This window comes from Equus asinus, chromosome X, assembly GCF_041296235.1.
Source record: "Equus asinus isolate D_3611 breed Donkey chromosome X, EquAss-T2T_v2, whole genome shotgun sequence".
NCBI classification, from domain to species: domain Eukaryota; kingdom Metazoa; phylum Chordata; class Mammalia; order Perissodactyla; family Equidae; genus Equus; species Equus asinus.
Window position 1 is genome coordinate 57,676,323 of NC_091820.1, and position 14,716 is coordinate 57,691,038.

The 14,716-nt window shown below is 41.3% G+C and overlaps 1 protein-coding gene across 7 annotated transcripts in view; it reads right to left on the reverse strand.

Moving 5' to 3' along the window:
• Positions 1-14,716, reverse strand: part of HDAC8 (histone deacetylase 8) — a 199,857-nt gene that overhangs the window by 123,610 nt on the left and 61,531 nt on the right. For all 7 annotated transcript variants that reach the window (XR_011499883.1, XR_011499882.1, XR_001399070.3 and 4 more), the window contains 2 exons: positions 14,201-14,278; positions 13,493-13,601 (listed from right to left, as the gene is read on the reverse strand). Coding sequence is in view for 4 of the 7 variants with exons in the window: in XM_014847580.3 (XP_014703066.1) it covers positions 13,493-13,601; positions 14,201-14,278 (187 nt within the window). In the remaining 3 variants the exon portion in view is untranslated. Of the gene's footprint in view, positions 1-13,492; positions 13,602-14,200; positions 14,279-14,716 lie in introns of those variants that run through there.

The window sequence follows — 14,716 nt, forward strand, 5'->3', positions numbered from 1 at the left end:
TTCGTGATCCTTCCCTTTCCTTGCTCCTCTTCAGTTACCAGTCTTGCACCAATCCCTTTGCCATTCCCTCCTCTCAACTCCCACTCTAATCTAGTAGTCGAATCTAGCCCTTATGCAGTAGTCTAATCTGGCCCTTATAACCTTCTTCGTGGATTATACAAATAACTTCCTAATTAATTTCCCTGCCTCAAGTCTCTTACCTCTCCAATCCATCACACACACACTACCATCAGATTACTTTTCCTTAGGGATGGTTTTGATTAAGTCACTTCCTTACTCAAAACCTTTCAACATCCTTCCATTATCTCTACATAATGCTTAAAACTCTTAGCCTATGATTCAAAGTCCTTCAAGATCTGACTCTAGCCCACCTTTTTATCTTATTTTCCAATAACTCCTTAACGCATATTATTCTGTAGGCAAACTGAACTGTCCATGGTTCACCTCATTCACGTTGCACTTTATTACAAGTATGCTTTTTGTCATGCGCTTCCTTGTGCCTGAAAGTCACCTTTCTGCATGTCTACATCCTATCTATTCTTTAAAGGCTAGCTCAAGTTCCATCTCCTTCATAAAAAATGATTATACCTGCGTCCATGACTTACTGAGCTACTATGCATCAGGTGCTTGTGCCAGCCACTCTGCACACGTTATTTTGTATAAGAGCAGTAGCAGCCACAACATTATTATTTTTTTGAGTGTTAATCTTCTCAGCAAGCTCTGATCATATTATTCCCTCATTCTAAAACCTTCAGCAGCTCCCCAAATGCCTACAGAATATGGTACACATTTTCATAGCTAAGAATTCCAGCTCCTGCATGATGTGATTCCCACCCACTTTTCCAATCTTCTTCGCAACTTGTCCCTCTTATGTACTTTACAGTCTAGCCAAATTAAACCATTGCTGTTCTTTGTACACAGCTCAGCTTCTTCTGACTTTGATCTTGCTATACCCTCTGCGTAGAACATCCTTCCCTACAATCTCTGTGTATTTAAACTTGACCTAGATTTCATAAAAACACATTCACACACTCTGTAAAGATATAGTAATTAGCTACCCTTTAGAACCCACAGCAAATGTTACCTCCTCAATTAAGCCTTTTTCTGAAGTGTGTTCTCTGAGTGCCCACAGCATTTTCTCTTTTACGGTTCTTATAACTTTCCACATTTTATTTTATTCAAATGTGTGTGAATATGAATATATATGTATATCTCTTTATGCATCTATTATTTTTAAATTTCCACTAACTTCTTGAGGGTAGAATCAATACTTTATACATAGTAGGCATTAAATAAATAGTCATTAAATGAATAAATGAATGAAATATCACTCCAGATTGCTTTTGGGAAAGTTTCCCTAACCACTGTAACAGTACTGTGTGCTACACTGCAAATCATTAATTTTAGGTTTTGGAAAAATATAAAATCTCTTACCCAGAAAGGAGGGGGAGGACAGGCATCTCATTACACTACATTAGTAACTTCCCTATAAACAAACAAGACAGTCACTTGAAATGCAGTTTTCTTGATGAGAAACTTGACCCCTCAGTATCCAGCAGTCTGGTTCTCAGACAAGACTATGCAAATGAGGAAGAGAGGCTGTGGCAGCTGTTTCTATAGGCATGGATTTGGGGAAGGCGGTTGGTGCCTGAGGAGGACAAAAGCCAGGGGTGATGACATTAATGATGCTTTTAGATAAAAAAGAAAAGCCCAAGAACCAAATTGTATGGTTACCCTTTTTTCTTTAACTCCATCAAGGTAGACGACAGCTTCTCTTCTCCAGTGTGCCCTTCAGATCACTGACTGGTACCACCTTACCTCTAATACCAGGGGTAGAACCTGGTTTTCTTTTGTTTGTTTTTAAATACTTAAAATCCTAAAAGATTCATCTCAGGGCAATGGGATGCCAGAGAGATGGTGTTACAGTTACCTTTAATCAATGCTGGTGGTAGGATGTGGTAACCCAAACTTGTCCCTCTAGTCAGACCTCTGATAGGCACCCGCTCCCAGCAGGTTCAGTCTCCTGACTTTCCAGCTTGCAGACCAGCCTAGACCAGCCTTATCATCTTTATGTTTTCCAACAAGCACTCTCAATCCCCTCTAGAGACTTCCTCAACGGAGATTAAAGAAACGAGGAATTCAAAGTTGAAAAACCAAGGAGAGTAGGACGCAGAGGGAGAGGAGAGAGAAATACTTGTTACTGATGCTATGAGCTCCCGAAGTCAGCCTGAGAAAGGTTACTGGCAGCAGCAAAGCCCTTTCTACGATATAAATTTGAAACCTATTGCATTGGAGGGATTCAGAGGGGGATTGTGTTAAGGACCCAAAGTATCACTAACCAGTCCCAAATGGAAGCTCTTAAACTTTTCACAGGTACGTTTTTTCTAAATTCCCTCAATCCTATCTCAACTCAGGTACTGCTGACTCATTCTGCAAAGACTCAACCTGCCAGGGGCTGCAGCATATGGTAAATACCTCAGTGATCCCTGAATATCTGTTACAAACGGTTCAGGGACGGGGAATTGGGGAGGGGAGCCTCCCTCGGCAAGGATGATGTGTCATTTCGTTTGGGGCCATGGGCGCCTCTTGGACATATCCAGAAGACATTTAATTTCCTAAAAGTTTCTCTTTTCTGCTTTTAGCATCAGACAAGCTGTACTGTTTCCATTAACATCTTTAGTACAAAACACCCAAAGCCACAAAATTAAAAAAAAAAACCTCAAACCCCTAAACCCTAACCACCGCCCCCCCCGCCCCCCCCCCCCCCCCCCCCCCCCCCCCCCCCCGCCCAACAAACAATCCTCACATCACTTTTGCTGTTTGAATTTTCAGGAGATAGTTCCTTAAACTTTTACAGGTGCATCTTTTCTCTCATTGCTGAGTCCATTATATGGAAACATAGATTCTAATTGGCATCTCTTTCTAAACATGCCGTGTAGTAAGTAATTCTACTCATCAATTATATGTCACCCTGGCAACAAAAAGGACCGTGCTCTATTTTTAGTTTATTATTACTTATCTCTTTACCTCTTTGAAGTAAACCATTCTCATTCACACAGGGGAAAGTGAGTCATCCAGAATTAAAGGGCCTTACCAGTGGCCTAGAGTGAATCCTCAGAGCTAGAATTAGAACACCAATTCTAATTCTAATTTGAATCCAGTGCTCTTTTCACCAAACCCCAGGGGTCTTTGCCCCTCCTCTTTCTGAAAGGCCAGAGGCCCCAGCAAGCAGAGTATATATTATCTGGGCAGGAGGTGGGGTGGGCGGAGAGGCAGGCTGGTCTGGAGAGCTAAGCCGAGGAAAAGAAAAAAAAAAGCAAGACTTAAAGAATAGGAATCCTAAGGCTAGCCGTATTAATGACTTTATTTGATCTGGGGTAGGTCATTTCACTGCTTGGTAACCACCAGGGCCACTCACATAGCACAAACTGCATTCTGCTCTGTGTCACATTATTTGGGCATACGTCTCATCCATTCACTTTGCAGCCTCAACAACACGGACTTCAGCGGGAACACTGTACTGGGAGTTAGACAAAGTTTGGACAGCAGATAGGATAAATCACTTCACTTCTCTGAACCTCGATATCTTTCTCTGTAAAACAAGATGAATATTCTCTCCCTGACAGGGTTATTGTGAGGATTAAATGATACAACATTTGCAAAAGTCTTCTCCCAGCACCAGGCACATAGTAAGCATTCCCTAATGTTGAATGAATAAATGAATGGCCTTAAGTCAGGCCCTCCGAGTGCGATGTTAATTCTTCTAGCCCACTAGGATACGGTTGAGTTCAGCACAGCACACCAGAGCAGTGACTTCCTGAATAGTACTCAAATGCTCCCTAAAGGCAGAGAGAAATTTCATAGTGTCACTGCCTGTTATACCTGTTCTGGGAATACAGTAATTCCTTTTCCAGCGCTGCCAATCTATTACCTTTCACCAAACACAAAATTCACTTTAAGAAGGGGCAGAAACACAAGTGCCTTTCTGTTAGATAGAGGCTGGGAGAATATATTATTAAAATTGAAACCGACTTCTCTGATTTCTTAGGCAAAAAATCAGATTGGAAGCCAAACAGCTATTTGGCCTTTGCAGACCTTGGATAGCGATGCCCTTGGGGGAAAGGGGAGAGCTGGAGCCATTCCAGACTGTAGTTACAACATTTGTGTGTATATTGACTGCTTGTGCTTACGCTCTCTGCGCTGAAGTTTTACTCTCTAAGCCTTGAAGAATTCACTGTTTACCTAGAGCACAGTTTAATACAGACGGGTAGAAACACAGGCCTCTATCTCTGTTTCTCATTTCCTAATCATATTTTCTACACTCCCCATATACCTGATACCTCTTCTTTTTCAATTCAATCGCTCTTATTTTGGAACAGAGGTAGACAATAATGATTTGTTAACAATCAACATGCCCCCGGCCCTTCCCTCCCCCTCCTTTACCCAGGAGGGCCTCCCTAAGATTCAAAGCCGGAATTCTACCATATAGTTAGCACCTGGGGCAGCTCATCAAAATATAATCTCCTTTCCCAGATGATTGGAAGTCTCGGCAATGCCGTCACCCAATGAGGTGCGCAAAAAAGAGTTTGGGGATTGATTTTCATCATTAACTTGATATTGCATGGTTTTTGTGCGACTTAAAAAGAAATGCATTTTTATTACTTTTAAGTACTGCACATAGAGTAACTCCAACTCATCATATTTTAACAGTTCTTTTTCTGGGGCAGGATGTGTTTTAAACATGCCTATGTTAGAGTGTCTGGTGGATCATTTAGGATCAGTGTCCTGTTGCTTGATGAAATCCAGATCACTTCAATGAAATCCAGATGGGGAAACTGGGTCTCTGGTAACGGCTGCCAGATCTTCTCCATATGAAATCTCTCTAGTCTGTATGCAAATTCCAAACTCCATATCCTGGAAATCCCAATCCAATCAAGTGGCGCTCCGCTTCTTAGTTACTGGACTAAACACAGGGAAGCGATTCATTCTTCCCTGAGGAAATAAGCATTTCTTACATACATCTATCTTGGCACAAAAAGGGCTGGCTAAGCAAATTAATAGTGTAAACAGGATTGCACTGGGGAACGTTTGTCCTACTTAAGAGAATAAACTTTTTATGCACTTTGTACAATCCACTTACATACAAATAATTGATATGCTAATTACAAATGATTCTTAAAGCTCCATCCCTGAGGTGTTGTATGATGCTGTTAGTCTAGTTTGAATTACGAGCTTGTCCAGTGCTTGAAAGTAATAAAAATGCATTTAGAAATATTCCATGATTCCGTCTGGCTTTCCTCTAATCAGGCTGGGTTGGTGAGGCTTGCCTATATTTAAATAGGATAGATACTTTTCTGTTTCCATCCTGCCCACCCCCTCCCACCAGCCCTCACCTTCCTCTTCAGGATTCTCTCCCCTGGAGGGGGCACACACAAACCCCTTCACGTCCAGCTTGCTCCTCCGCCGCACTTGCATGGTCTCTAGGCAAAGGCACTGCCTTCAGTGCCTGGCATACATACATACCCTTTCACTTGTTAACTTGTTAGCTGGTTATTTGATATGGCTCCTTTTGGGGAGTCTTTCCTTTGGTTTTCCTTTAAGTACCAGTGGATGCGGCTCTCTCCTGATAGCGCAGTGGGTAACAGCGCACAGAGAGCAGAGCCCAGCCAAACTTAGCATCAGGCCTTCTCCTCAGGTGGGGGATCCTGGATTTAACTTAATCTCCATACAGTCCATGTCAACAGAACACAACGAGGCAGCTCATCAGTGCTGGCAGCTGCCGGGCGAATGGCAGCGTCAGGCACAGTCATTCAAAGCTGTAACACGTGAGAGCAGAGCTTAAAGGGTAGGTCTTCTAGGCTGGACCAAAGGGACAGAGCAGTGGTGAAAGAACATGGGAGGGGGCAGAATTAGGGTGGTGGTGGGGGGTGTTACGTGGTGGGAAGCAGCTGAGAGGAGTAGTTTGAATTTCGATGTTAGAATGTTCTATCAAGCACAGATGTAGTCAAGTTTAGGATTGTTTTCAGAGTAGCCCTATGTTAAAGGGTGGAATTCTCAAGATTTCCACTTATGAGCAAGGTCTGCCTGTCTCTGGGTAGTTTCAGAGCATGTTCTAGCCTCAGGTTGTAAGCTGCTATGGAAGAATCAGGTGGCTTTCTCCAAGGGTCAGGGGTCATTTAGCACTAAGAAGTGGAGAAGGCGCACATCAGAGTGCTGGAATGCCAGGAGATAGTCCTCCTTGACTTAAATGAAAAAATATCACCTATGCAGACTGTTTGCTGTGGGCAGGGACCTTTCATGCTGTCAGGGCTACTTGGTGCTGGAGTTTAGGAAATGGTCATAAGAGACATTGGCTGAGAGGGGATGGAGAAGGAACATAAGAACTGTCCCTCTAACCACCTGGATTCAAAGTCCAAAAGATCAGGTGAGGGAAAAAACCAGCTTTCCACTGCAACCCTAACCAAGTACTGGGGACAGGCAGGGTGAGCTCACTGAGAGAGGGCTCAGGGCAACTCAGATCATTAGCACAGTATCCCCCCTCCAAATTATCCTATAATCTTAGGCACTTACTGTCTTTTGAATTTAATAATTTAAAAGACACATCAAACTAGGAAGAATAAATGAACAGCCCACTTTGGCTTCATTTCCACCTGTGGCTAACATTAAGCGTGAATTTAATCAGTGTCTGAGTCATCCATTTTCCAGAAACAGTAGGCAATTTTACATCTGCCATACCACGTAGAGGCAGGATAGAAGTTTATCAAATAGCACAAAAGCATTTAATACAAATATCTTACTTACAGAGGGCTGAGTTCAAAATGCAAGGCTTATAAAATGATTTAGCAGCTCCCATTACCTTTATCACTGGGCGCAAAGTGAGCTAGTGATGACGAAGGTGGTGCTGCTGTGACCCAACAGAAGAGAGGCAGAATAATTTTGTAAAGAATTTTCACCAGCTCTCAGATTGTGATGAAAATGGGGATGAAGATGGAAGTAAGGCTAGATAATTATTTGTTCTCAGGAGTAAATTTCTAGAGTTCTTCCCTTCTCATCAAATGAAAGAGAAGTTAAAAAATTTGTATTGTTTAACATATTTATGTGTGATATATGTTTATGTGTTGCTTTTGCCACATCACCAAACCCAAAGGAGTAAGCTATCATTGTTGCATCCTCTTTCACTGAGGATCTATCTACTTGCTTCTAAAATTGGATAAGGAATCTGGAGTCCCAAGTGGAAGATATATTCTGGATGACTTATGTTATAATGAAAGAAAAACCTATCATCATTAAAACATCTCTTCTCTAAATATTAACATTAAAAGTCAATAGTGAAAGAAAACATTTCATTTAAATGTCCTTTAGTGATGTCCCTTGGTTCTCATTTTATTCCATTGGTATTGGATAAGCATTTTATAGCATGGATGGAGAAACTCTACCCTATATGTAGATATGGCCTTCTGCCAGGGCCAAGAGATGATATAAGTTATGCCTATAGTTGCAAAAATGCATCATGTTAAAAATTTTTAGCAATACTAGTCTAAAAAAACCACATGAAAAGGATGTAATTCTATGAGAAGACCTCTATAAAATGACATGTGACACTATTCACTTTCTAAAGCAGGAAGTCAGGATTTTCTCCATTGAAAATGAAGGAGGGGCCGGCCCCATGGGCGAGTGGTTAAATTCACGTGCTCCACTTCTGTGGCCCAGGGTTTCACTGGTTTGGATCCTGGGCGTGGACATGACACCGCTCGTCAGGCCATGCTGAGGCAGCGTCCCACATGGCACAACCAAAAGGACCTACAACTAGAATATACAACTATGTACTGGGGGGCTTTGGGGAGAAGAAGAAGAAAGAAAAAAGAAGATTGGCAACAGATGTTAGCTCAGGTACCAATCTTAAAAGAAAAAAAAAGAAAATGAAGGAAAAGGCAGATTTACAGAATCTCCATGTTTCCAAACTTTAAATAGGAATTTAAAACCTAAGAAGTAAAATCTGGCAATATTTATTCTTGTTTTCTACCCATAAAATTATAAATTAAATCCTTATGAGATTCTCTCTTTTTTTTGGCAAAAATCTAAGTTGCACTTTCATAAACATAAACACAGTGGACTGTGTATACTACAGGTCATGTGATTCATTTGCATAAAGTTACATGGCTTCTTCTTTAGGGGTTTTCTGCAATCCCCTGATATAAAATTTTCTAAGAAGTCTTGGGGATGGTATTTTTCCCTTGTGAAAAAATTTCATACTTCCATGTGACACTTGGGGGACAATATAGTCGATGGGTGAGAGGCAGACAGATGTGGGTTCAAATTCTGGCTTCACCACTTACTAGCTGTGTGGTCCTAAGCAAATCAATCTTTCTAAGCTCCAGCTTTCTCATTTGTAGGATGGGAATAAGAATACTCACCTTTGTAGGTACTGTAGATTGTACATGGCTATAAGGACCAAATAAATGTTTAGTGTACTTCCTGGCACAGGCAAGTGTTCCCTAGAAGCTAAGCTCCAGGGTGCAGGAGCCTCCTCCGTCTTGTTTACCACCACCAGTGCCTAGTACAGTGCCTAGCAGAGAGAGACAATAAATGCTTGCCAAATGAATGAATAAAATAGCGTCATTAAAGATCCTCAAGTCCCCTATGTTGAATGGTAGCTTCCCCCCTTTATCCTTGTTAATTGACATTTTAAAAATCCTGTGAGGTGCTTGATTCTTTTGTAGGAAGGTCAGAGTGGATTCTGAGAGGTGAATTTGGCCCCAGACCCACAGGAATGGATCCTGTGCTTAAAACACCACTGATTTGTATTTCAGAGGCCATGTCAGGGTCTACGGAAAATCCTCGCACAATAAACATATACTACAGAAACACCAGATTAAGCAGTAGTGATATTTTTTTCTCTTCCTTGTTGGATAGCAGTGGAGCTCAGCATAGATGGACAGAAGAATTCCCCACAGGACCAAACACTTAGGCTTAAATGAGCCATTCCTTTAATGAGTTTGCTCTTGTCCTAGAGAACACGTTCTTCCTGGGTAGGCTCCTCTGGTTAGCCCATGCACAGTAGAATTAACGTTTGAAAAAAGCAGTTGAAGAGCTATAAAAAATTATTTAAGATAGAAAAGTATAATATTTCTTTCATAAAAGAGGCAAAAATATTGTTTTCTTTTTACTTCTGTGATCTCTGAATTTTTCTTTAGGCTAGTGGTCTTTTTTTTTTTTTCTCTCCCCAAATCCCCCAGTACATAGTTGTACATATTTTAATTGTGGGTCCTTCTAGTTGTGACATGTGGGATGCCACCTCAACATGACCTAATGAGCGGTGCCATGTCCGCGCCCGGGATCCAAACCCTGGGCCGCCAAAGCGGAGCGTGCGAACTCAACCACTCGGCCACAGGGCAAAAAAGGATTCTTTCAATTTTGAGTTAAAGAATATAAGCCATAGGACTCAAGGTAAAAAAGCCCAGGACCAAATACAGGTAGATTCTTATTTTAATAACTACCATTATGAGCCCTAGTTCACTAGAATAAGATTATTTCTTTGGTTGGGTTGATAGCTCTTACTAGCAAAGTTTTGCATATGTGGATATAAAGACTGCTATTGAATGTGAAGTCCTGTTTAATAGAGTCTTTCATAAGTCCTATTCATTGAGAAGTCTGTTTAACAGTATGTTTTCCTTTTGGTGAAATATTTATGCAGTGTCTGTACTTAACTATCTTACAAAGTTTAATAGTTGAATAATCTTAATAAATTCAACTTTTTTCAAAGAGTTGAACTGTCAACTTCAGTATATTTTGTATCCACACACATTATAAGCACCATATATATACACAGCTTTCCTATGAGATATATATTAATAATGGGACATTTAGTAAAGAATGTTTTCTGGCTGTTATGGTTATAAAATGATAGGAAGGAAACAAACTAAGAAGTTTAAGCACAACTCTGAATTTCTTCTTCAAGAATGCATATGTCATGGCAGTTCACCGTAGGCAAGTAGTTTGGTCATCCTGCAAGGTTTGAGGTTCCAGAGTGGTACCCTACTATTTATCAAAACCTCTCTTGAACCAACAGCAAGGAAGTATTTGTTATTGTCCTTCTCTCCCACAGTCCTTAACTGTAAATACTCCTAAAGTCATCAACACAGAGTTTTAGGTAATAGCTTAAACATTATTAAGACTATCTCCCATTGCATTCAAATACAATTAGAGAAGCAAACAGGTTAAACATAGGCAGAGCAGTATTTCCTCTTTCAGATGACATAGCTTGGGAACGAGCCAACCCTCCCTTTGGCAAAACATCCTCCCTCTCCCATCAAACTTTGCTTGTATGTGTGCATGTGGCCCAGGATGGGGGTGGGCCTTCATGTAAATCAAGAAGATAATATACCTCTGCCATCTCTATACGAGGTCTATAGCTTCTATCTGAAGGAGGAGGTGTGCTTACAAGAACAATGTTGATACTCCTTTATGCTAGTTAAAACAGGGCATTACTTGTAATACCAACTCTAGTAGCTCCCATGGAAATTATAGAAAGCTTTTGGGATTCAGTGACCCTTGCCCTTCTAAATTAGTGTTGAACGACCAAGGGAGCTCTGACTGGGAACTTGTCTTTTACATAAATGGAACCCAAGGTCTTTTCGAGTTGAAAACATTCATGTAAAGATCCCATATGTGGTCTATTAAAAAAAGCAACCCTAAGCCTTTTTTTTTTTTTTTTAGTAAAGAGGGTATATTCAACCTTAAGATGAAACCTTTAAGTTCCTGTCTGACTAGCTGGCAAAGTCAAAAAGGCTATATCAGAGGAAAAAGCCATAAAACAAAGAAGGAAGGAAGGAAGGAAAAGAAAAAGGGCTTATGAATCCCACAGGGAGAGGCAGTTCAGGAGCAAACTAGAAATTGAGTGGCAAACGAAAATTAGAGCATCTTGTAAGTGAACCAGCAATAAGAGGTCCTTTATTTACCATAGGTAAGGAGTGAGCCAGAAAACCAGTGGGCTCGTGGGACCAAAAAGATAAAAAGGACACAGCAGATATACTGAAGGACTTCTACATGAGTAAGCTATTCCTATGCCTACTGTAGCTTTTGGGTAGGCAGATGGGTCAGAGGTCATAATGGCAAATGTGCGAGAGACTGGTTCTAAGCAACAAGCTAGAAGTAGTCAAAAGTGTAATGATTGGGACTAAGTGATACAGTTGCCAGGGCTGACCCTTTTCAAAACTATTCAGTTGGCAAAGACTGTTTTGTTTTTTGTATCCCTCTCCCTCTACTGCTCCACTACCCAATTCCTGCTCCTCTAAATGCTCATGCTCACATTCTAACCCTTTCAAAGTCTGCTATCAAGAAAAGCTCTGTGAAACCATACATCTACGGCAGAGTGAGGGTGAGGAGGACAGGTTGTGCCAAAATTCCATTTTAAGGCCTAGTTTTAATTGTAGAATTAAAGTATGTTTCCTGTGAAAGGAATTTCAGATATTAGCCCAACAGATGGGAGAGATGTTTGAGTCAGGAAGCCCTCCTGGCACCCTTGGAATCAGAGGTGTCTTCACGCAACACCCTGACCAGACTTGACTTCTGAAAGAAATCAAAGGGAAAAATTATTGTACCTCTAATGAAAACCTGGGACCTGTTACTCTGGATGATCGCTGTACAGATGGCCAGTGTGGCTCCATGAGCAAAAGGGGCCCTGGGAACTATAAACTGATAAGTGTCTGGTACTTTAGTAGGCAAGCTGGAAGAAGCTTTAATAAATGCTGGCCTCATGTACACTGGGGTGGGGGTGGCAATATGGTTTCTGTAAAGGGAAATCACGTGTGATCTTCCATGGATCTGTTCCTTGGGACTAAACTCATTTTTAAAATGCTTCTAATTACATTTGATACCAAGCCTATTTTAAAACATGAATTACCATGGGATTTAATTTTTTTTTAATCATTTACTAGGAACTGGTTTATAGAGAGAGAAGAAAAGAAAATATAGGGGAGAAACAAACATTTATCCGACTGCGGAAGGGTAAGTAGTAGACGTCCTTGGGGGCGGGCCCTGGAAAATCCTCAAGTCTGCAGATGATACTCAGCTTTTCCAGGCTGGGAAATGCCAAGTTGATGAGGGAAAAAGGAAGATCTCAGGAGGTTTTATGACTGGCAGATGAGCTCCACTAGGGGCACGTGTAAGGCAAGCCATTTTGGGAGGGCCAGATACACAAACTACACTTAAACGATGATGCGTGCTGACCTTTCCATTAAGACCCAGGAAGGAGCTCTAGGGAACCCTGTGGACGGAGCACTAGAGAGAACAACCTAGCTTCCCGCTATGGCAAAAAAAGGGCAGCAAAATGTTGGGCACTGTCAAGAAGGGGATTAAGGGAAAACAAAATAATTCTCCTTTTTACACAGAACCACAGGACATCTTCATCGGGTCAAGTTACATAGCGGCTCTGATCTGCACATCTCAAGGACAGAACAGAGCCTAGGGGGAACAAAGAAGGGCAATTAAAACCATCAATGGCAGGCTCTAGGAAAAAAAGGCCTCTTCAGCCTGACAATACAGAGGTAGCCAGGGGACATGATCAACATCATGAAGAGGCTAGCACTGCTGCAAGGTGACTTGGCTTGCCAAATCTCTTGAGCTAAGAGGTATCTTTGAAGCAGAAAGTTTTTATTTTTTAATACTTCTACTGTGTTTATACAACTGCCAGTGGTGATGGCCAGTGCAGGCTCCTTTGGGAAGTCCCTGTTTCCACCAGAGCTTGGGAGGAACCTGAGCTGAGTAGGGGAGGGATCAAAAGCACCTCCATCCCCATTACTTACCTTAAGTAATGTTGACTTGCTGACTTCTAGTCAGACTCACTTTCTCTACTGCCAATGTCAGCAGTGAATTTGTACCTGACCAATCTCAGTTTTTATGAATATGAGTTTAGTCCCTGCCTTCTGTAGGGCTTTTCAGCCCAAATGGTCTACACATTGGCACCAAACTGTCTGCCTACAAGCGGCTTTCATTTAACCCTTAACTATAGCGTAAAAAGAACAGATTTCTGACCGAAACTTTAACACAACAGATAGAACTCAAAAACTCATGATAAAGAACTCTCTAATATTCACATCAGTGGATGGAAGCAGATCTCAATAATGGAAAACCAAAACGGACCCTCCCAGCCTAATGAAATCACACACATTCAGGTTTTAGGCAAGGAACTAGCAGACAAGGGATTCCCAAGGACAGCCGAGAAGCTCTGCTCTTAGGATGGCCTTCGCCATGTGGGGTAGCAGGTAAGATCAAACCAAGAGTGTGTCTCTAGTCAAAACACGGCTCTCCCAAACAGGGGCTGGTTACCTGATCAAATAAAGTATAATGAGCAGTATATGAAACCTATGTGGGGATACAGTGGCTTTTTTTTCTTCAAATTGTTCCTTGAAAACAAGAATTCTGTGAGATTGGGGGCCATTTCATCCTATAGAAATGTAATGCACTTGTTACTGGCTCAGCATGACTGGCATACCTTTCACAGATGTGGTAATACTTCTCATCCTGTATGCCATCCTGAATGGGCACATTTACACTGTAGTACCGTCCCTTCCCTAGGCCAACATCAGACACATCACCTGTTCCTGTAGAAGAGAGGAACACTGTAAACAGCTTTAAGAACATGAGAATGAGAAAACTTGAAGGATTCTCCGATAGGACTTCAGAAGGCCAAAAGGTCAATTAGGAGAACAATCCTGAATTAGTGATGGTTTCCAAGGGAATTAAATTAAGAAGAATAATATGGAGGAGTAACAGCTGTAAACAATGTTGGGAAAGCAGGAAAACCATAAGAAAATGGAAAAATCTTAGCTTCCATCTTATTGGATCAAATGAAAAAAGGGATTAACTCCATTGCTTGACTTTTCATATGTCTTTACATTGACATAATGGCAATATCAAAGTCCAATTATCAGGCTGTTAGGAGTTACATGCGGTATCTGATAGTACAGTAAGTATAAGTGAGCTGTCTGTTGACAGTCCATAAAAATCATCTGGAAAAAGAAACAGTATTACATTCCTCTTATCGTTGTCCCCTGAAATGACTTGTGTTAAAATTTTGCATAGAGTAGCACCAATGAGGTATTAACAGCATGGAACTATCCAAATATAAGATATAAAAAATGTCTAGAAGAACTGCAATATTTATTTCTCAAATGTAATACTGAGCATACAGATCACTTACCTGGGAAAAATCCTGGGGAGAATTTGTGCAGAGACACTGTCATGACTTTGGAGGTGAAACTGAAGGCATCTTCTACACCTACCAGAGAAAGATATAGACAAGAATCAGTTCACATATACAGCTCCCGTTTTCAACAACTGAAACTCTAGAAAGCAGCTGTGGGAAGGAAGAGAAATGAAAAGGTAGCAATAATAAAGCTAACAAGCTGAGGAATAAAAGTAAGAGAACCCTCTGGTCTTTGATCTCTGTCATTATAGGATGAAATAGAACTTTGGCCCCAAGTGAGTTTTGGGGATCCTTTTCAAATTCATGGCAAATTATAGCTTGATTTCCCCTTTGCAAGCAACGGGATGTCCAGGCCCCCTTTGACAATCTGTTCTAAAAGGTGCGGAAGGGCTCACGCTCAGAATTAAGGCATTATCAACAGAGCTGAAGAGAGGAAACTGGCACCATCTTGGAAGTTGCATGCTCTGCTTTGTTTCCGTGGTTCTAGTTAAACTCTGGGGATTTTTTTCA